At 43.7% G+C, this 22,098-nt stretch overlaps 1 protein-coding gene across 1 annotated transcript in view; it reads left to right on the forward strand.

The window, feature by feature from the left end:
* Window positions 1-2,169: 2,169 nt before the first annotated feature.
* DPMS3 (dolichol-phosphate mannosyltransferase-like protein) overlaps window positions 2,170-22,098 on the forward strand; it is a 51,283-nt gene continuing 31,354 nt past the window's right edge. Inside the window, exon 1 of the mRNA XM_087682248.1 lies at window positions 2,170-2,516. Coding sequence (XP_087538374.1) covers window positions 2,409-2,516 — 108 coding nt within the window. The 5' untranslated portion in view covers window positions 2,170-2,408. The remainder of the gene's footprint in view (window positions 2,517-22,098) is intronic.

The following is a 22,098-nucleotide window of genomic DNA, read 5'->3' on the forward strand; positions in this document are numbered from 1 at the left end:
CTCGTCTTGTATCTTGTCCATCACTTAGTCTTAATCTCAGCCCTTCTTTCACTGTGGATATCTCAAAATAAGGTTCCAAATTGAAATGAAGTGATGGTGAGCTTGAATTATTTTTATGTGTTTAGATTGTGTTTAAGAGCATACTTGCTAGCACATGAAAGTATGAAGATATCTATGCATTAAACTAGGTGCTTTCATTGGATCATTCTTCCTTTAGTAGTGCTAGAGGAAATGGAGGTATCTCACTCAAATTTCATGAGCCTGATTACTTCTAATGGTCTCATGTTTCTTGAGACAATTCGCAATACAATTCTAAATAATGTAATATGAAGCTAATATTTGAATTGCTTGTTTGTGGAAGTAGATTCTACTTGCATATGAGGGGAATGTGTACACACTTCATATCTCTCAAAAAGTGGTGGACAGACGTCATTAAGCACACCATGTATAGTATGGTCGTAAACTTTATTGCTATTAGTTGTTGTGTCATTTTCATGATAGACTGATGTAACACTGAAGTTAGGTGCACTTTCATCATATGGAGAATGAGAAGATCAAATCATAAGAATGAAAGGGATCATGTTTGAAGATCAAATAAGCAACCATTAACAAGAGAGCAAGTGGAGGAAGAGGAAAGATTAAGCAAACTTGTATGTTATAACACATTTGGAATGAAGTTTTGGCAATTCTTTAGTATCTTTAAGGGGGATGCTTTAAAGTAGTATGGAAGCTAGAAGAACCAAAGCTTCAACCCAAGAGCCTAATGTCCTATTTTTATGTGAATTCCAAGAGGCTTTACCAGTTGATCAAGTGCTTGGGAAGCTCTTGGCCCTTAAGAGGTATGCTTTTGGTATGGTTTGAAGTCTTATATAGCTACCTTTGATGATTGTCTAAGAGTTTGGCCTATCAACATTAGTTGTTTATTTGATGATGTATTACAATAAATATTTATCAATGGGCTAGACCTTAATGCTAGTATAACTATTAAATTGGGCAATCCAAAAACTCTAGTTGAGGCCAAAGAATGAGCAATGCGGTATAAGCATGGTGGCTAAGTTGCTTGGGAGAACTTTCAGAGTTTTCCCCATAAGTTACATATGCACAAAAACTTTCGATACCTTTTCCAACATAGGAGTGAGAATAGTAAATACGTTGAAGATAGAAATCTATTGGAAAAGGGAGCAAGTCTTGTGAATCCATTGCACAAGTCAAGTAACCGTATGAATTATGGTAGGGATCTAAATTTTAGTGGGCAATATACTTGCACTTAATCATGGGAAGTGAAAATGCAACCTAGATGAGAAGGACCCTCTTCTTTCCTCCTTTGGGAGCACTTGCTTATGGTTGTTGTTGTAAGATGTGAGGTCCTCCTTTATAGCCTTCTCAAGCTTGTCACTATAGATATGCATTGCTTTGACAGCTTCTGTATATGCCATATGCATATCTTCATTCTAACTTTTCCTTTGGTTGCCCTCTCCCCATTCCATTTGTCGAGGAGGATCACCAATCCATGTGCTCTTTAACATCTCTCCATGTAAACATGAAAGGGCAAGGGTGCCACCACACACACCATTCCATTTGTCGAGGAGGATCACCAATCCATGTGCTCTTTAACATCTCTCCATGTAAACATGTAAGGGCAAGGGTGCCACCACACGCACCATGTGTCAATGGGAGAATGAAGGGTAATAAAAAGACCACTTTGAAATTGGTTGCTCTCCATGTACAGTTGTTCTTTTCTAGCTAACATTCAGATTTTCTTGGATGCGAATAGATTGGTGCCTTCGAGGATGCGGGACGTAAGGATGGAACTCATGCACCCGTTGAACGCAACCCATACACACCGCACTATGCCATGACCCCATTGGCAACATTCAAATTTTCTTTCACTCCACATGTAGGGCATATTTTGCCTCACTTGACCAATCGGTCCACAATATAAAGTTTGACTGATTGGTCACTGTATGGGTGATATTTCGAAGCCAAACACAGTGCTCATGAGAAGACAAAAGTTTGGCAGCAAGCACCAAAGTCTTCAACTAAACAAGTTGGAGGGATCCTTGAGCCAAATTAGAGATAATTGGAGGGATCCTTGAGCCAAACTAGAGATAATTGCCAATTTTAAGTTCAAAGCTTTAAACCTTCTTCTTTACACTTTGAAATTTTTGCGATTCGTGTGACGTTGGGGGACCTCCGTCTTTAGTGAACACGGGTGCCACTCAAACAAACAAAACGATGAAAGCCTGCTCAGTCGGACATCGTCTGCCAACTGCAAACATGTATATCCGAGCTCTGCTTAGGTAGCCATAGCCAGTGAACCAATTTTGCTGCGACAGTCGGTGGTGAGGCGTGCAATTTAACTGTCAACAGACAACAGACAAGCCATCAAAAGCAAAGAACATCAGATCATGAAGCAAGTCTGGAAACTCGGGACGGCCGCTGTTATTGCGTTTGCTGTATGGATTTCCTTGTTGCTGCAAGAATCCTCTTCTTTACCCAGACAGGTCCTTCTCGCGGTACGCACCCTGTCTTCCACTTTGCCCAGACTTTGATCCTAAATTTTACGTGTAATCAAGCTTAGATTTCCGCATCACGGATCATCCACTGTTTGATTTTTATGCACGGGATGCTTCTGATTAGAAGCGAAAATGAGCATTTTATCACATGAGGCGAGGGAAAGAGAGGGAACGACGATATTTATTCGCACAAGGAACTCAAGGCTCGTCGGAATTGTACACTGTTCTACTTTCCATGAAAAGCCTAATGCTGGTGATTGCCCTGGCATTGCTACAAACCCAATGGTAGAGAGCAGACCTTCTCATATTGTGAGAACCCGACTCTCTACAATGGCAGTATTCTGAGGTCTGCTCTTGCATTGTGTTGATTGGTCCTGAACAATCTTATGGGTAAAGAGAGAGACGAAACAACTTTTGACGTTTTGGAAGACATGAATCTTTGACGGGAAAGTGCGATGCATTCATTGCATCAACATTTTTCAAGTCCATAATTCTACCAAGTTGAGTGTCTGCCCCTGGTTGCAAATGAGCGATCCATTAGTTCTGTTTGCTGAGGTGCATCTGATCTTTAGACCCCCATTTTGTTATCCACTGCCTACCTAAGACCAGTTCATGGAACTTTGAAAATTGATCTCTACAATGGCACATGTTAATTGTGACGTTGCCAAATTGTCATGACACTTTATTGCAGAAATGAAGTATAGTGGCATGTGACCAAGGCCTACCATTGCCCTTCAGTGCAGTTTGTTCTGATCTGTAAAACTCAATGCACCCCCTTGGTTTGAGAAGTTTTTGGTGGACAGATAGCGTCACTTTTTGACTGTCCTTGATTTGGATCCTACATGTGGACCAGACACTGCGATTGACTTGCTTTACCCTTATTCTGCCATTACAGTCCCCAGACATAGCATTGCATGCAAAGCACTCCAAGAACTCTTTGGTAGTATGATTGAAGATCTTGGTGGGACATTTTAGGAGATTAGGGGCAGACTATATTCCTGATTGTTGGAAAGGCTACCATGTGACACCACCTTGGGATGTACGCAGCCCAGTAAGACCAGATTGCAGTTAGACCTTGTGCTGGCCAGACATTACAAGTCAGACCAGATCCAGGTTGGCCTTTATGTTTTTGCATTCACAACCTATTTATAGGCATCCTTTCTGGCTTGTAATATTGTCATATTACCATCATGGTCATTGGATCCCTCACTGTATTGTTGCCTTGTATGTTTCAGTTTATAAGGCTTTTGCTTCTTAGACTCATTGGTATCATGTTCATCTCAGCGAATTGGTGTGATATCTGGTATCATAGCTCACCCTGCTAAGTTTTTCTGCGACCTTCCTAGAAGCTGCAGTAGAGATAAACTTGACAGATTATGGGGGTTTCTGGCTGTTGTGGTTGTGTTTTTTGCTGTTGCACTTGTTCATGAGACTTTTGCTGCCCATGGGTTAAGTATAATGCCTAGAGGCGGTAATGCTGATGGAAGATGTCTGGCTTGTGAAAGGGAGAATGCAAGGCTGCTGCCGGTTTGGAGTTTGGAGGTCAAGGGTGAGCGTAAAATTTGAAGTTTTCTGTCATTTAACCTGTTGGCCATCACATTGTCAGAGTGCAATGAATGCGGAAGCATATGACCGGATTGAGAATAAGAAGTGAACACAGAGAGAGAGAGAGAGAGAGAGAGAGAGAGAGAGAGAGTAGAAAGCTGAGGATTGCAGAGAATGAAAGTTGGATACTGAAGGCAGATATATACAAGGACTGTGTGAGGATAATCAGCTGGCGATCTCTGTCAACCAGCACAAAAATTGAAACAAAATCGTACCACAAATGCATTGATTGATAATGAAACACAGTGCATGAAAACTGAAGTATATGTGACTCCAAGGGCAAGCTAGCCTAAATCTTCTAGAAATTATACATTAATTGTAAAGAAATGCTTGACTACAGAATACAAACACAATTGTATGACAAATGCATTGACTGATAAAGAAACACAATTAGGGTTAGGGTCAAAATGACTAAGTGACTAGAGAGACAATAGGGTTTGCGAGGAAAAACACAATGTGTATGGCAAACACTGAGAGAGAAAAGTAACACAAAAGATGATGAAAGATGAATCATGCTGATGAAGTGAATCTGATGCAAGGGTGTTGTAGCACAAAGGAAGCCTTGGAGTGCAGGAAGACTGTCGAAGAAGCCTCTGAGTCTGCAAACGCAGGATGAGGAGGTGTCGCCTGGAGTAGGGAGACTGCCGTCGAAGGGTGATGAGCCTTTGAATTTGCAAATGCAGGGATGAAGAGTGATACCTATGAGCAGGGAGATAGCCGATGAAGCCTCCGTCTGCAAATGCAAGCCTGATGAGGTGACGCTAGCTGCTGGGAGTGATGCCAAGTGGTGAGAATGAGCCAGATGCTGAAAATGCAGATGATACTAGATAGGGTGGATGCTGATGCCAAGAGAGTGTGGACTCCAAACACAAGGTGTAGGAGCATAGAAGATGCTGTCGCCAACAATGGAGGATGGACGCCAGCTGAAGAGGAGCACATTGCCACCATAAACGTAGCCAATTGGAGATGAAAGTTGGCGCCAAGAGTGTGAAGATGATGGTAGGAGGGGAGAGAGAGGGATGATGGAAGAGAGTCAGAAGATTGACGAAGAGAGAGTGGGAGTTACTGTCTAAAGGATTAGCCGTGGAGCCCCTTTTTGGGACTACAAACCCTAAATGCAAAACGCAGAAACGCAAATTGCGGGTGAAGGGTTTCTCAACACCCCCTCTCAAGCCCAAAAAGGGGAACAAGAGAAGAATGAGGTGGAGATGCAATGCTACATGCTGAAGAATGCTTATGCAGTAGGTGCCACTTGGATAATGTCCCGCGTGGGGAAATTGTTCACTTGCCCAAGTGCCCTAGTACAAAGATGATGCATAGGAGGAATGTCAAACTTTGGGTGGTGTCGAGAACCATAAGGATACGTGTGTACTCCATCTCGGGTGGCTCCATGCTGACCAAGGGACGAAGAAGATCCACCCTGTAATCTAAGAATACCACTTGAAAGGAGACCTTTGGAGATGGTTAGGAGACTAGATGAGTTGTAGAACCCAAAACTCAACCTCGGGAGAGAAGCCACTAGCTCCATGACTCCATATTGGAAGGAATACGAAGGCCTAGCCACCAAGTCACTACTGCTGAAGGCCCAAGGGCCCCGATCTAGGTAGATCCTCTAGATCCTGGGTATGAGGAGAGAAAATGGCTACTCAAAGGAGAGCCACTCCTCGAAAGTGAAAGGTGGTGGTGTGTGAAGAACTTCATGGCACATAGGGTCCCTCTTTGAATTGGAAGAAGTAGAAGTAGGAGCCCCCTCTGAAACTGAAGAAAAACTGGAAGCTCCCTCTCTAAGGGCAAAGTAAGAAAATCCCCCTCTGAATCCTAGTCTGAGAGAGAAAGGGAATCCAACCACTCATGGCTCAGGGACTGTGAAGCATCTGATGACGAAAGAAGTGCCGTCAGTCATACCGAAGAAGGTATTTGGGGCTCGGAAGAAGCCGAAAAGCACCCAGAAGTGGCCTCTCGAACCTGAGTGGAAGAGGGTGGGGAAGAGGGAGGCTCAGGATGAGCCAAGGGCGGGGAACAATCGCGAGCTCTCAAGAGAGTGGACTGTGGAGGAGATGTGGGCCGTGGAAGCCATTGTACCTGGAAGTGGGTGGAGGAAACCTCCGCGCAGTGGGCTGGTCTCCAGGAGGGCTTATTGCCTCGTAAGGTCTTAGAGCCTTTGGTGCTCAAAAGGACTTAGTACACGTCAGTTGGAGCTTATTGCCTCGAGCACAATACTCCAATAGCCGGTATAGAATGATCTATGTGGCCCAGAAAGGAGAGATGGCACAGGAAGTGCAAGGTGGGAGATGCATATACTCCGGGGGGGTGGGGAGCAAAGGTTGAAGTCGGCAATCTTCGGTGGGATGACCGTTCATGTTAAATAGTAGTACCTAGTAGAAGGGCAATTTGTCGGTGGAGACACCATGGTACTGGGGCGGCAAACTAGAGAAGGGACGATGGGAGGGAGAAAAAAGATATCTCTCAATGCGCATCGGAAATGATAGAGAAATCAAATGTTGATGCCGAATCCGCCACCGGTCTTTGCCTTCTCTGATGAGGAGGATCTTTGTGGCTCTCTGAGCACCTCTAGCTCTAATACCATGCCAAAATGACTAAGTGACGAGAGACAGTAGGGTTTGTGAGGAAAAACATAGTGTGTATGGCAAATATTGAGAGAGAAAAGTAACATAGAAGATGATGAAAGATGAATCATGTTGATGAAGTGAATGTGATACAAGGGTGCCGTAGTACAAAGGAAGCTTGGGAGTGCAGGAAGACTACTGAAGAAGCCCCTGAGTTTGCAAACGTAGGATGAGGAGGTGTCATCTGGAGCAGGGAGATTGCCGTCAAGTGGTACCTACGAGTAGGGAGACAGTTGATGAAGCCTTTGTCTACAAACGCAAGCCTGATGAGGTGACGTCAGCTCTTGCTGGGAGTGATGCCAAAGTGGTAAGGATGAGCCAAATGCTGAAAATGCAGACGAAGATAGCCTCTGGGAGTGAAATGCTAGCTATGGAGTGACATCAGAAGGGTGGAAAGCAGCCAGGAACCAAACGCATGGTGCAACTGTCTTTGATGAAGGTGATGACTACTAGAGAGAGATGCCAGATGGTGAGGAACCTCCTTGGCAGCCAAATGCAAGGTGGAGCTACGAGAAGGGTGGAGGATGATGCCAAATAGGGTGGATGTTGATGCCAAGAGAGTGTGGACTCCAAACGCAAGGTGTAGGAGCATAGATGTTGTTGCTAACAATGGAGGATGGACGCTGGTTGAAGAGGAGCACATTGCCACCATGAACGTAGCCAACTGGAGATGAAGGCTGGCGCTAGGAGTGTGTGGAGATGGTGGTAGGAGAGGAGAGAGAGAGATAATGGAAGAGTGTCAGAAGATTGACGACGAGAGAGTGGAAGTGATGGACTGAAGGATCAACCATGAGGAATGAATGAGAGTGGCCTATAAGTAGGCACAGTCAATCTAGGGTGGCGCCCCTTTTGGGACTGCAAACCCTAAACATAAACCCTAAACACAAAATGCAGAAACACAAAAACGCAAACTGCGGGTGAAGGGTTTCTCAACAAGGGTTAACATAGAAGACAAATAAATCTGAATAATAAATCATAGAAACAGGGAACGCCGGTTCCGACACTTAGGAACGGATTAACGCGTTTCGGGAGGTCTGAGCCGAGGAAACACTGGGGGAACATTTCAGCCCGTTCCCTGTCCTGTTCTTGCCCATTTCGGGCCGTTCCCTGTTTGGAACGGCCGTTCCAGCAGCGGCGCATTTTTTTAAATAAAAAAATCGTCGATTGTGTCATGTCTTGCCTTGCGCTAGTTGCCCGACTCCCGCCTCTCGTGAATATTGTCGCGGCTCACCTGTCGTGACTCTTGCCCCGCTTTGTGCCAGCTAGCCTGCTTCCACCTCTTCCACCTCTCTTGCCTGCTTGACATGCCTCACACCTCTCTCCATTGCCTGGCCGCCCGACTGCTAGGCCTGCCTCTTGACACCCGCCCTCCCGCCTGCCTATAATTTCTAGACGAATCTAGACTTAAGTGTTGTCTCTCTCTCTCTCTCTATATATATATATATATATATATATATATATATATGTAAGAGAGGGGGACTTAATAACGGGGAAATACTATATATATATATATATATATATATATGTGTGTGTGTGTGTGTGTGTGTGTGTGTGTGTGTGTGTGTGTGTAAGAGAGGGGGACTTAATAACGGGGAAATACTAGCTACACTGGCTGGTATATAAGGCGAGAGAGACTTAAATTTTCATTATCAGATAATTAATACAAGTTTTCTTTCTCCTTCACCTTGCTCTCCAAGCTTCCATGTCTTCTCTCTCTCTCTTCTTGCCTTTCTTTCTCCATTTCTAGTCTTTCTCTCTCCTTGTACCTGTCTTTCTCTCTCTTTTGCTGCTCTTCTTCTTTGCAGTCTTCTCTCTCTTCTTTCTCTCTCCCAATCCCTCTCCTTGACAATTGGTATCAGAGCCTAGGTTCTTGGTCTCAGTTAGTCCTTCATTTTACCCAGTTATAACTTTCTAGTCACATGGAATTTTGAGTCACAGGTACATAGGTACAGGGAGCAGTAGGGGAGTTCCCAAAGATTTCTGGACCATAAGGACTGCAGGCAAGAGCATTAATGGCGGCTTGGATCAAGTTTGGAGGAAGGAAGACCGACTTTGGCAGCTCGTTGGTCATTTTTGGCCCATTTTGAAGGTAAACTCTTAGTAATTGTGGTCATAGGAGTTAGAGGAAAGTCTAGTTGGGGTTACTTTTCAGGGAGACTCTTCTCTCTCCCCCTTTCTTAAGCTACTTGCAAGCTCCCAAGGAGGAAATCAGCCCCAAACTTTGCTCTTCCTCTTCCATGGAGTTTGCCTTTCTTCCTAGGATTTCATTAAGCCTTTGAGCTACAGGGCAAGTGGTGGAAGTGCTGTGTGATATCTCCTCTCTCCTCCAGGCAGCTCCCCGCGTTTTTCGGCGCAAAATGCGGGCTGATTCCAGGGCCAAAATGACAGCTCAACAATCTTCCTCTCCTTCTTGGCTCTCATTCCCAGCTTATTGTAGGTCATTTGGGCAAGATTGAAGCCTCCTTTCTCATCTTCTTGGACTTCTCTTCCATCTCAGAAACCCTAATCATATGCAGTCCATGGCAGCCATGAAAGCTTGGCATCAAGCTTAAGAATCTTGAAGATTTTGGTCTCTTCTTGGTCCCGGGGGTTCACTCTTCAAGCCTAGCTCAAGATTTGGCCATCAAGAAGCACGGGAAGAAGATTAGAAGTAAGATTTGAAGACATGCATTTGTGGGCAGCAATTTCATCAAGAGCTCTTCATGGGAAGGTCCTGAGCCATCCTATCTCCAAGCTACAGCCACATTGGAGCTCATTCTCAAGATTTGAAGGCTTCTTGGAAGCAGGAAGGCATTATGGAGTGCTCATTTGGAAAGAATCCTTCTCTTAATCGGTCTATGCAAGCAATGCCCTTCCCCCATTGAAGAATCCTTCTCCCCCAAGCTTGAATTCATCTCTTCTTGACAGAGCACAAGCATTTTGGAGCTATGGAGCATGCGGGATCAAATTGGAGCTCTTATGAAGGACTGAAGTGGCATTAGTGGCTGCAATCTTCATCAAACAACACAAGGTAACCGATTCTTGGCTCTCATTCTCTCCCATTAAGCCTCTTGTTGAATCCTATCCACTTGTTTGAGAGGATGCATGAGTCCAAGGAGGTAATAGAAGTCCCAAACATTGTATGCATGCTGAATATTAATCTCAGTCATTCTCATTTGATCCTATGGCATTGGAATGGATTTTATTCATACTGAAGCTTCATTGAGATTATACTTTTGCTTACCCATAACCCGTTTGGCTTCTTGTGAATTGGTTGAGCCAAGAATTGATTAATAAATCCATTGTATAAGGGTGAGTTGGCAGTGAGTCACTGCCGGTAAGCTCTCTATCCCTATTCCCAATTCCAATTCCATGCACTTCATGAAAAGCCAAAATTTCCATTCCTAAAATACATCTCATGCTGGGTATTTAATTAATAAATGTCTACCATGTATATTCCGGGTGAGAAAAAGCCCGATGCCAGGTGAGGTGGCAAGACAAAAGAGGGGTGACCCCCCCTTGCCATCAAAGATCCTGAAGGGGTACACAACTCGGCTCGGGGGGGACTTTGCCCACCTCCCGGTGATCCGGAGCCCAAAACTCGTTTGCAGGTGCAGGTATTTCTTGGGAAATTGAGAAATTGACTTGGCATGATGGAAATTTTGATGACTATGGCATGACACACTCTTGTATGCATGGGATGTATGCTTGTACTTCAGCAAATGTATCAGCAAATGTATCTTTAGATACGCATGCAGCTATGTATGCAGTGATTTATGGGAATGTATTGCTTCACTTGGATTGAAGATGGATATATGTATCATGGGATACACCTATGCAGTCATATATGCAGTAAGGGTAGTGGTTATGCATGTATGAGAGCCTATCTTGTTGGATATGGTCATGGGAATGCTTACTCTTATGCTCAGTAATGTTGAAGTGATGCCAAACATGCTAAGGGATGCTAAAGTGATGTATGATGCCAAGCAAACAGTGAATCCCACAGTGCAATAGAAGGGGAACCCAATTTCAGCCCTCTTGTGACTGTTTTAGGGTGCTGTAGAGAAATTGCTTGCATTTGCAAAGGTGTTACCACTCCCAAGAATTGAGGTGCTGACCTTGGAGAGTACCCTCAGGCCTTGCCAAGAACCCCTCTCAGTTTTGGATATCCACTTGGGAGCATACCAAATACCTACAGCCCAAAACAGGCCTTTCCTTAGGTGTAGACAGGGTGGTGGACTGCACAAAACAGTCCCACATTTCTGATTACAGAATTTTCTGTATAAAACCTGGGAATGCATGCCTATGCTCACCTCAAAGAGGGCATCACTGCCTCCGTTTTGAACCAAAAAGTAGGTCAATTGGAGATCTAGCTCTAGTTATAGCCAAAACAGTGACAGGTGGTCTCACGGGACTGCACCTAGACATGGCGGGTAACAGGGGGAAAAACAAAGCAAATGAAGATGTTCAGCAACAGATAAGGGATGCGCGCACCCCGAGGGATGACACCAATTTTGAAGTTGAAGAGGAAGACCTCTCTCACACCATGGGAAGTCTTAGTGCGTTCAATCATACTCTCAGTTCACACGAGACTAGACATGCGGAGAGGCATAGGGAAGTAATGGAAGGTCAAGCTCAAATGGTGACGGAGATGCGCCAAATGACCTCTACCATGGAAGCACTTGCAGCCAAGTTCTCAATGTGGATGGATTCCCAAACGAGAGGCAAGGAAAAAGAGGATAGACCAAGCATGCAAGCTGAAAGAGTGACCATCCCATCCGTGAATGCAGCCTATGCAAGTACCCAAGGTATTTTGGGAAGAACGGGCATTCCCAACATCAGCTTTGAGCAAGGAGAGCCCTCACAAAGGCATGAGGAGCCCATAAACAATGGAATGAGGAGTAACTTTCAGCCACCACCTGCGCCCATGCCACCTATGCGTGCTCAGCCGTCTTGTGGAAGGAATCACTCAAACAATGGGTTATTTCTTGGCAGCCCAATGGATCAGCCCCACTTTGGGTATATGGGACAGCCCCCCAACCATGAAAGGGAGTTGAGAGCAAAATCATTTTCTCAAAGTTCAATGGCCAGTCATCCTCCCCGGCTGAATTAGAAGAATGGCTCTCGAAGCTTGAAGACTACTTTGACATAATGCCAAGAAACGACGATCAAAAGATACACTTTGCCACGATACACTTAGAGGGCTTTGCCCACACGTGGTGGCGGTACATAAAGAGAAAAAATCAGCAGCTTGTTGACACTTAGGATGCATTCAAAGCTTTTATGATTCAAGTCTCTGTATCTCCGGTTGAGAAGGAGAAGCTTGCAAGGCAATGGTATGGCTTAGAGCAACGTGGGATGACGGTGCGTGACTACATAAATCAATTCCTCAATCTCACAATGTATATTGAGTCCATTAGTGACGATGCAAAGCTTCACAAGTACATTTATGGTTTGGATCCCCAACTCTCGGCTGATGTTTTAGCCCAAAGTCCATCAGATTTGTTCAAAGCTATTGAGTTGGTTGAGAGGTACTCGTAAGTATTGCCGAGATGCTTCATTTCAGCATGGACAGCAAAGAGGGGCGTCTCAGCCATTGTTTGGGCAGCAAAGAGGACCTATGCAGTCACATTTTGGGCAGCAGAGAAGTGCTGTAAGACCCGGGCAGTTTGGGGTAGGTTATGGTGGTGGAAATATGCCATTCAGCACCCCGAAGATCCCCACATCCCCACTTTTAATGCCTCTAGGCAAATCAGTAATTTCAGGACTGCATATCAAGGAAGAGTTGAAAATAGACAAGGGGACAGCAGGGGTAAAAATGCTTCAGCTTTTGGTGGTCAACGGTCTATCCCGATGGACCTCTACAAAGAGAGGAAAGAAAAAGGACTTTGCTTTAAATGCGGGGGAAAGTATACAGCCGAGCATACATCTAAATGTGCTTATAGGAATGCAAAAGCAAGGGTACATAGCATGTTAGTCTTTGACGAATCTGATGAGGATCATGAGGATGCAAGTGCCTTTGCAATCATTGCCGAAAATGATGAGGTTGAAGAGGAATGTGGGCAAGAAGAATTCTTTGACCTGGTTGACCCCTTTCCATTTGACCTCGGCGGTCATGTAGATGTAAATATTGTGATAAGAATGGTTCACATGCTGCTGCCACTGTTTGTACTATCTCCCTGGATGCTTGGACAGGATCTAAGAGCCCCAACACTCTTCGTCTTCAAGGTAAGATTTACTGGAAAGATGTATTTGTCTTGGTAGATAGTGGTAGCACACACAGTTTCATAAATAGAGCAGTCATGGACAGGCTGAAATGTTTTGTCTCTGATTTACAGCAACCAATGAGGGTGCAAGTGGCCAATGGGAGTGGGGAAATTAGTACTCATGTATTCCCAGTTGTACCTATTAAGCTTGCTGAAAATTATGAGTAGAAAGTGGATTTGATTGCACTCAATATGGGGCCGATAGACATCGTGTTGGGCTGCGATTGGCTGAAAACTTTGGGCACCATTTCCATGGATTTTTCATTGCTGTATATGCAGTTTTTCAGGGCTGGACAGCTTGTTCACCTGCAGGGAATTAAAAACAGCAGTGAATTTCAGCTTATTACAGCCAAACAACTTAAGAAAAAGTTCAAGAAATTGTCCCAGATTTTTGTGCTTCAATTAAACAAGGAAAATGCAGATCAGTCCCGAAAAATGCATGATAATTCAGCCCTTAAGGCTCTACTTGCGGAGTATGGTGACTTGTTTCAGTTACCTACAACATTACCTCCTAAGAGAGCGGTTGATCATCCCATTGATTTGGAGCCCCACTCCAAGCCGGTCAATAAACCCCCTTATAGGTTGTCCAAATGTGAAAGAGAAGAAGTGGCCAAGCAGGTCAAGGATTTAGTAGATATGGGATTCATTGAGCTTAACTCATCCCCTTTTGCATCACCTGTCTTGCTGGTCAAAAAGAAAGATGGCACTTTCAGGATGTGCATAGATTACAGAGATCTGAATAAGATCACTATCAAGAATAGATACCCTATTCCTAGGGTAGACGACCTGTTAGATGAGTTGAAGGGAGCTAAGTATTTCACAAAGATTGATTTGAGATCCGGCTACCATCAGATACGCATGCATGAAGGGGATGAGATAAAGACTGCCTTCAGGACTGATCGTGGGCTCTATCACTTCTTGGTCATGCCCTTTGGCTTGACTAATGCACCAGCCACGTTTTAGAGCCTCATGAACAAAATACTTCAGTCTTACTTATTCAAATTTGTATTGGTATTTTTCGATGACATCCTCATTTATAGTCGCTTAAAGAAAGCTCACCTTATGCACATGAGGCAGATATTTGATATACTTAGACAGCATAGACTCTTTGCTAAGGAGACAAAGTGTTCGTTCATGCAGACTGAGGTTGAGTACTTGGGACACATTGTCAGTGAGGCAGGCATTAGAGCTGACCCAAAGAAAGTGCAGTGTGTCAGAGATTGACCCACACCTAAAAATACTACCTCTTTGAGAGGATTCTTGGGTCTCTTTTCATTTTACTGCAGATTCATTCGGCACTATGCCACTATTGCAGCCCCTCTCACTGATAGGCTGAAGAAAGAAGCATTTTTTTGGGATGCATTGGCAGATAGAAGCTTTAATCAGTTGAAAGATTTGCTTACTTCAGCCCCTATCTTGGTATGCCCTGATTTTTCTAGGGAATTCACCATTCAGTGTGATGCCAGTGGGAGAGGAATTTGTGCAGTCTTGCTGCAAGAACATGGGGTCATAGCTTTTGAGAGCCGAAAGCTGGCTGAAAATGAGAGGGTTATGAATGTCTATGATCAGGAAATGTTGGCCATCCTTCATGCCATCAAGAAATGGCATCATTATTTGTATGGCAGCCGGTTTAGAGTGAAAAGCGACCATAGAGTACTCAAGTACTTTTTGTCTCAGTCAAATCTGACTCCGAAGCAGAGGAGATGGGTAGCCACCTTATAGAACTATGACTTTGACATCACCCACACTCGTGGGAAGGACAATGTAGTGGCTGATTCCCTGTCTAGGATGTGGGCATGTAAAGTCTCTGCTATCATGGAGTTACACAGTGATTGGATACATGAGCTTCAGGAGGCTTACCTGTTAGACGCTGATTTCAGCAATGTATTTCAGAAATTACAGCAAGGACAATGTGTGGAAAACTCTTCGTAGCAGCTGAAAAATGGGCTTTTATGGTATAATGGCCGAATTGCCATCCCTCATGCTTTCCCATTCAAGCAGAAAATCATACAGGAGATGCATTCAGCCCCTATAGCTGGTTATTTGGGAGTCTTTAAGACCTATGACAAAATTGCTAAAAGCTTTTATTGGAAGGGCCTTTGGAGAGATGTGAAAGACTTTGTCTTGGGCTGCATGCCTTGTCAGCAAAACAAGGACAGCACCTTAAAACTAGCTGGTTTACTTCAGTCATTGCCTATGCCTGAAGGCAAGTGGACACACATCACTATGGACTTCATTACCGGCCTACTGGTGACCAAGAAAGGTTGGGACAGCATCTATGTAGTTGTGGACAGACTCACAAAGACAGCCCATTTCATTCCCACAAAGACTCAGTATAATGCTTCTCAAGTAGCCAGCCAATTCATGAAATACGTTTTCAAATTACATGGCTTAACACAGGTCATTGTGCATGACCGAGATGCTAAGTTTATGAGTAACTTTTGGCGGGCAGTTTTCAGCTCTATGGGCACTCAGTTAGCCCCTTCCACTGCTTACCATCCACAGATAGATGGTCAGACAGAAAGGGTTAACAAATGGCTGGAAACTTACTTGAGGCATTTCTGTCATGATGTGCAGCATGCTTGGGACTCATGGTTGCATTTGGCTGAGTTTGCCTATAATAACTCTACACATGCTAGCATTGGAGTTTCACCTTTTGAGGCCTTGTATGGCTACAAGGTGCCCCTTCCTGTGGTTGTCTTCAATGATAAAATAAATCCACAAAGCAAGGAAGAATTGGATAGAATGCAGGCCTTACTTCAGCAGTGTAAAGCTAACTTGAAGAGAGCTCAAGATCAAATGAAGCTTTATGCTGATGACAAAAGACGGGATGTGGAGTTCCAAGAAGGGGATTTGGTGCTCTTGAAAGTTCCTAAGTCTAGATATGCCTCCCTTAAAGATGGGTCTAGCAATAAGTTGGCACACAAGTTCTATGGACTGAGTAGAAGAGTGTGTTGTACTTTGATGGATCCCGAAATGTAGAAGAGTGTGTTGTACTTTGATGGATCTCGAGAAGCCTGACAACCACAAATGCGGGCCAACATAGAGACAATGAACATAGAAGACAAATAAATCTGAATAATAAATAAATACAATGCTCAATGCAGCAAAGACACCATGCTAGGTGAAATATTGATCTCTGAACTCCTCTCTCTCTAGGATTGGGGCAGAGTATGAGTAGAAGAGTGTGTCGTACCTTGATGGATCTTGAAATGTAGAAGAGTGTGTTGTACTTTGATGGATCTCGAGAAGTCTGACAACCACAAATGCAACCTTGATGAAGGTTGGATTAGTGTCAAAGAGCTAGTCGGTGTAGAGAACATTAAATGTAGTAAGTATTGATGATGTGGCAATTGGGCGATGTAACAAAACTGGAAAACACAGCAATGTGATGACATGGCAGGTAAGAGCGGCAGCTGGAACAACAAAATGCAGCAGTTTGATGATGTGGTAGTGCTAGTGACTCTAGGAATAGTAGTGATGAGGAAATCTATGGGGGGGTATGCACCGAAGCTAAAAAGATAGGTGAAAGCAAAGGGAGATTGCCTTAGGAGATTGCCATGTTTGTTGCCGTGAAGGTGGATCAGAGTTGACCACTCTTTGATAGAAAAGAGATAAATGCACATAGATGTATGTTTACAAGAATAGAATGCCAATACATGGGGTTATGCGCAAGGGGCAATACAAATTATCATGCTCATGTAAAATGCTATGCAATGGTGTCACTCGGATAGTGTCCCCAGAGGGGAATTGTTTACTTGGCCAAGTGCCCTTTCACAATCATAGTCATCTAGAGGATGCCGAGAATGATATAATGCATAAATAAATAAATGTCTATGAAGCAACAATGAATCAAAATCCTATCATCCTCAAGAGAGGGACGCCCCCTCCCGAAGTGGAAGGGAAAGCTAGAGGGATAGTAGATATACATCCTTTCTATTAATCTAAAGTAGTAGGGGAATGTGTATCCACATCGATCTAAGGTAGCAAGTAGCGGAGTATCGTTTGATTGACCACCTTGGTCAAAATATCTCAAAATTATTTGATGAAGGCACAAACTCTAGGTGGATGATGCCTAGCTCAACTTGTTCTTTGGTGAAATGGAACTGAACACCAACATGTTGCGTTTGTAGATTGATTATGGGGTTACTAGCTAATGCGATAGTACTTTAGTTTTTGCAGTAGAGGATAGCCAGTGAAGTACATTGGAAGTGAGGCGGTGTTAGTAAGCCCCTCAAGTAGACAATCTTTGTGGTGTCATCAAAGAGGGCTTGATATTGTGCCTCGGCTATGTGGAAGCAACCATCGTCTCCCGCTTACAGCTTGACCAAGAAATGGGTGCCATGCTTAAAGAAAGATGTAGCCATAATGAGAATGCTGAGTATCGGGATTTCTAGCCCAGTCTGAATTTGTATACCATTGCAAAAGCAAACCATGACTATATGTTAGACCATAAGAATAAGTACATTGAACATATCTCAACATACGTATACAAGCAATCCGATGTGGCATCCTTGGTGCATTGAAATATTGACTAAGTAACAAGACAAAATATGCAAGGTTTTGGCTAGTGTGAATCAACCAAAGAAGTTTAACTACAATTGACCTATGAGTATGCTCATCAAAGGGTTGATCTAGGAAATCCTTAGAAGGCTTGGTAGTGGGATCAAGAGGCATAGCCACAGGCCGTATTTGATCAGTGCAATATTACTCAACTAATTGAAGGGCATACTTTTTCCATGAATAAAATACTATCCCTAGATTGAACTACCTCCATCTCCAAATAATATAACAATTGACCAAAGTCAGTCATCTCGAATGTAGAACAAAGCTAGGACTTTATATAAGCTATGGTAGCGGAATCTAAGTGTGTGATAAATAAATCATCAACATGTAAAAGAATGTAGTTGACCCCCTCAGAAGTACTTTTTACATATTGATTTGGGTCAGAAGGAGTAATCATGAGTTTGAAGGAACTCAGTCTTTTTATGGAACTAGAATGATTGCTTTAGCCCATAAAGAGCTTTTCGTAAACAAAAGATCTTGTCTTTTTGGTCCGCAAAAGGAAATCTGGGAGGCTACTCCACATAGACTTCCTTCTCCAAATGGCCATTTAGGAAGGCACTTTTGACATCCATTTGGTAGTGGCCAACCGTGGTGAGCAACTAGTGCAACAAACAAATAGAATGATGTTGACGGTGCAATCAATGCAAAGATGTCCTCATAATCTATGACATTTTTTGTCAAAACCTTGCATTACAAAGTGAGCCTTGTATTTATCCAAAGTTCCATCAGCTTTCAATTTAGTCCTAAAGATTCACATTTCACTTGGTCCCAATGACTTTTTTGTGGCTCAGATGATCCACTAAAGTCCATGTCTCATTTTGATCAATGCTCTCAAGCTCCTTTTCCACGGCCTCTCACCATTGGGCATGCTTTAGAGCCTCTTGCCAACTCTTTGGCTTAGAATGTGCTATATAATTTGCCGTAAAGATAGATGCAAATGATACACTAGGTGCAAGCCAGGCAGATCTTCTAGGGTCCTCTGGAGTGGAATATGGTGGAAGGATTCTCGAATCCTATAGGGTTTGCTAGTACCAATGAGATAACGGGTCTTGCAGAGGAGGCATGGGTGTTGAAGACCTTGCAAGTGGGTCAGAAATGGATAGTAGACTTGGCTGAGATGGCATTATCTCTGATATGGTAGTGGGAGGAATCAGCTCAAGATGCCAATGTAGTGGATTGCACTATACCCTTCTCTTAAAAACCATCATCTCCCCGAACAATCACGTTGTTTGTTTGAGGATCGAATAAATGATAGTCTCTTGCCTCAAAGGAATAGCCAACAAAAATTAGAAGATTAGCTCGGGGAGTGAGCTTTCTTATCTTATTATCAGGAGTTCAAGTGTGACTTGAAAACTTTGAAGTGGGAAATGACAAGCTTAGTGTCAAAAAATGCCTTGAAGAGGTTATCGGAGGGATGGTTGTAGTTGGGTACTAGTTGAAGATGTCCAATAGAATTGTTAATAGCCTCAACCCAAAGGTGCTCGGGGATCTCTGCTATGAACATCATAGAGTGTTAGAAGTGGTGCAACATGGAAGCATAGACAAGTGCTGAAATAAACTTCTGAACACTAGACAGAAGACAACATAGAAGAACACTGCAAGAGAAGAGAAGTCAAAGATGTGCTCGGGAAATGGAATCCATACACCAAACATGAGAGTTGTGTACAACAGTGAGTCACAAGTTGCATGGGCACTGGCCTCCTCTCTCCAATGAAAGTCCACTTAAAGAATTATGATGATTGTATGACTAAGGAGGAGCAGCCCAATAAATAGGCCCAAAATAGGGCATAACTAACAACTGGCGTAAAAATGTCTAAAATGATTGTAAATGTGCACACCTCATCCGGTATGCATAGACATCGTGCTAACACCCTCTCTCAAATTATGGGTGATTTGATACAATACAATCATACAATGATAATGCTCATCATGGTCCATATGACATAGAACCACTAGAGTAGAACCATGGATATCCAAGTAGTGTGTGATCAAGCCACCACCAAGGTGCCTTGGAGAGATTTTGATGTCGATGTCGATCATACTAGCTCTTGAAAATAGAGAAGAACTACAGCATGTCTTTGTGTCTGTTATCAATGCTGCGCAGCAGCATACAAGACCATCGCGTCAAAAATGCCTTTGAACATATGTGACCATGGATTCGCTGCCTTTGGCCAGATCGCCAAAGTGTCCCTTCATGTGATCACAAGCCTAGGAGCCAAGCCCGCTCTTTGTCAAAACCAACCCATCATGAACCTAGATGTAAATCTCAGCTCTAGGGTTTTAATGTGCTAGATTGTGGTTGATGCATCAAGGACGTTCCTCTTTGGAACATGTACACTTGTATATTGGTACAAATGAGGTGTGGTTGTCCCATCTCACCACCCTCTCACATTCTCTCTTTGGCACTAAAGAGTTGTGAGGGATGACCATATCACCTTGACTAGAAAGCAGTAGAGAAAGGGGCCACCAAGCCCTTTCCTCGATTTGAAGAAGTGGATCCCTTCTATGCCTTGGACTTTTCCTTGACCAAAGGATTGGAGTTGGAGTCTAAGGAAGAGAATGACTTGTCGGAGGAGTTTGCCTCCTGCCTCCTGCCTCCTGCCTCTTGCCTCTTGCTTCTTCTTCTTCTCTTTCTTCCGTGATGTTGCTAACTCGCAGTCCCGCAAATGGCTCTTCTTACCACAACGATAATATTGTGCCTTCGACTTCTTCTTGTCACCCCTCTCTAAAGCTATAAAGGCCTCACTGGAATGTCCACAATAAGATAGAAGCCTCCCTTGTAAACTCAAAGATGCCTCATGCTCAAGTAGCATCGAGGGCATATGTGTGAAGCTCACACGTGTAGATGATGTTTGTGTCCTCAAAGCGTTCGCCACTCCATCAAACTCCAAGGGGAGCTTGTAGAGGACCATTCCCACAAGATGTGCATGTGGAAGGGCAAATTGCACGTGTCAAAGCTGGTCTTGTACCTATGTAACATGGAGCAAGAATGATTGAATGGTGTCCTTCGGCTCAAACTTCAGTTGCTAAAGCTGCCCATAAAGGGTCATGGCACGTATGGTGGAAGGTTTCTCATACAACATTTGAAGCTTTGACCATACTTTGGGAGATGTAGGAGGAACCTAGATCGTGCAATCTGATACCATGCGAGAAGTGGTGCAGTAATGGAAGCATAGAGAAGTGCTGAAATAAACTATTGAACACAAGATAGAAGAGAGAAAATAGAAGAACACTGCAAAAGAAGAGAACTCAGCTCGGCAAATGGAATTCATATTCCAAACACGAGAATAACATGTACAACAGTGAGTCTCTGGCTCCTAGGCACTAGCACTGGCTCCCTCTCTCCACAGAATCTATAGGTAATGATGATGTGAATGAGAAAGGAGCCGGATATATAAAGAAGAAAACAATACTAAAATAGGGGTAGGTTGGCCAACATTTAATGTTGTTTGGTCAGTATAAAATGCCCCAAATAACCATAAATTGATCATAATAAAATGCCTAAATAACCTAGCCATGTCTCAAAGTCACACATGAGTTGTTTGGATTGCTAATAGAGATAACACTTACACCCAAAGTAAAGCAATATCCTGTCGTTGACCTCCATTGGTAAACATTTCTGATCCAAAACCGAATTTGTTTGTGAGAACCAAAGCTGAATCACCGGTATCTTTGCAAAATAATGAAGACCAAGATTGTGGGTCTCCCTCAGGCACTGCAAAATCCTCAAAGTGTTAGATATGCTCAATGTCCCATCCTCATAAGGTGCTACCAATGATCCATGGTGCTCAAAATTGTAAGGCCCTCATTATGAGAAGAAGCCACGTGTGAGCACAGACATTGGGCGGGTCTTGACTTATATGTCAGATGAGATCTATGTGATTGGATGGCAAAAAGGTGACCTTTGTGGATCTAGCCTTTGGGTTAGATAGAGTAGTTACGTTGGTAGCAACTCGAGACACAATGCATGGAGTTGCGAGGTGTGGAAGTTATTAGGGACCCCTATTTTGGGCTATGGGGGCCACGGAAGCGGTCCTTGACGGGGGGGTCTCAAGGAGGCTAATGGCCCCTTTGATGAGGGTTCGGGGACGGTGCCCCCGGCCCGACAGTAAAGTGAATAGTCCTTAGAATATTCCTTGGCCGACTAGAAAAAGTTCATAATATGGTCGGACATGTCGACCTGACTACCTTCGTGGGCTATAAAAGAAAGACCCCTCTAAAGCCATTGTTAATCTATCTTTCACCTAGTCAGAGTTCTTCTAGCTACACTTAAGCTCTTTACCTATCATTTGTCTGGATCTCTATCTAAGCTTCACAGTGGAAGTGCATGGGTGGATAGAGCCATCTTTGTATTAGTTCGTTTGAAATTAAAGCATGTTCTTCTCATATTTGCTGTGTGCTTTTTATTTCTTGCTCAAATTTTGTCTGTTGTGCCATGTAATTTCTACATGGTATCAGAGCCTAGAGGACTTTGAGGAGTGAAGAGTACGTGAGAGGCAAGGGATTCAACAACGAAGAGGAGAAATGTTGTCTGTTGCA

This window comes from Lygodium microphyllum, chromosome 7, assembly GCF_053477565.2.
Source record: "Lygodium microphyllum isolate KBCC chromosome 7, Lygodium_microphyllum_v1.1.10, whole genome shotgun sequence".
NCBI lineage: Eukaryota > Viridiplantae > Streptophyta > Polypodiopsida > Schizaeales > Lygodiaceae > Lygodium > Lygodium microphyllum.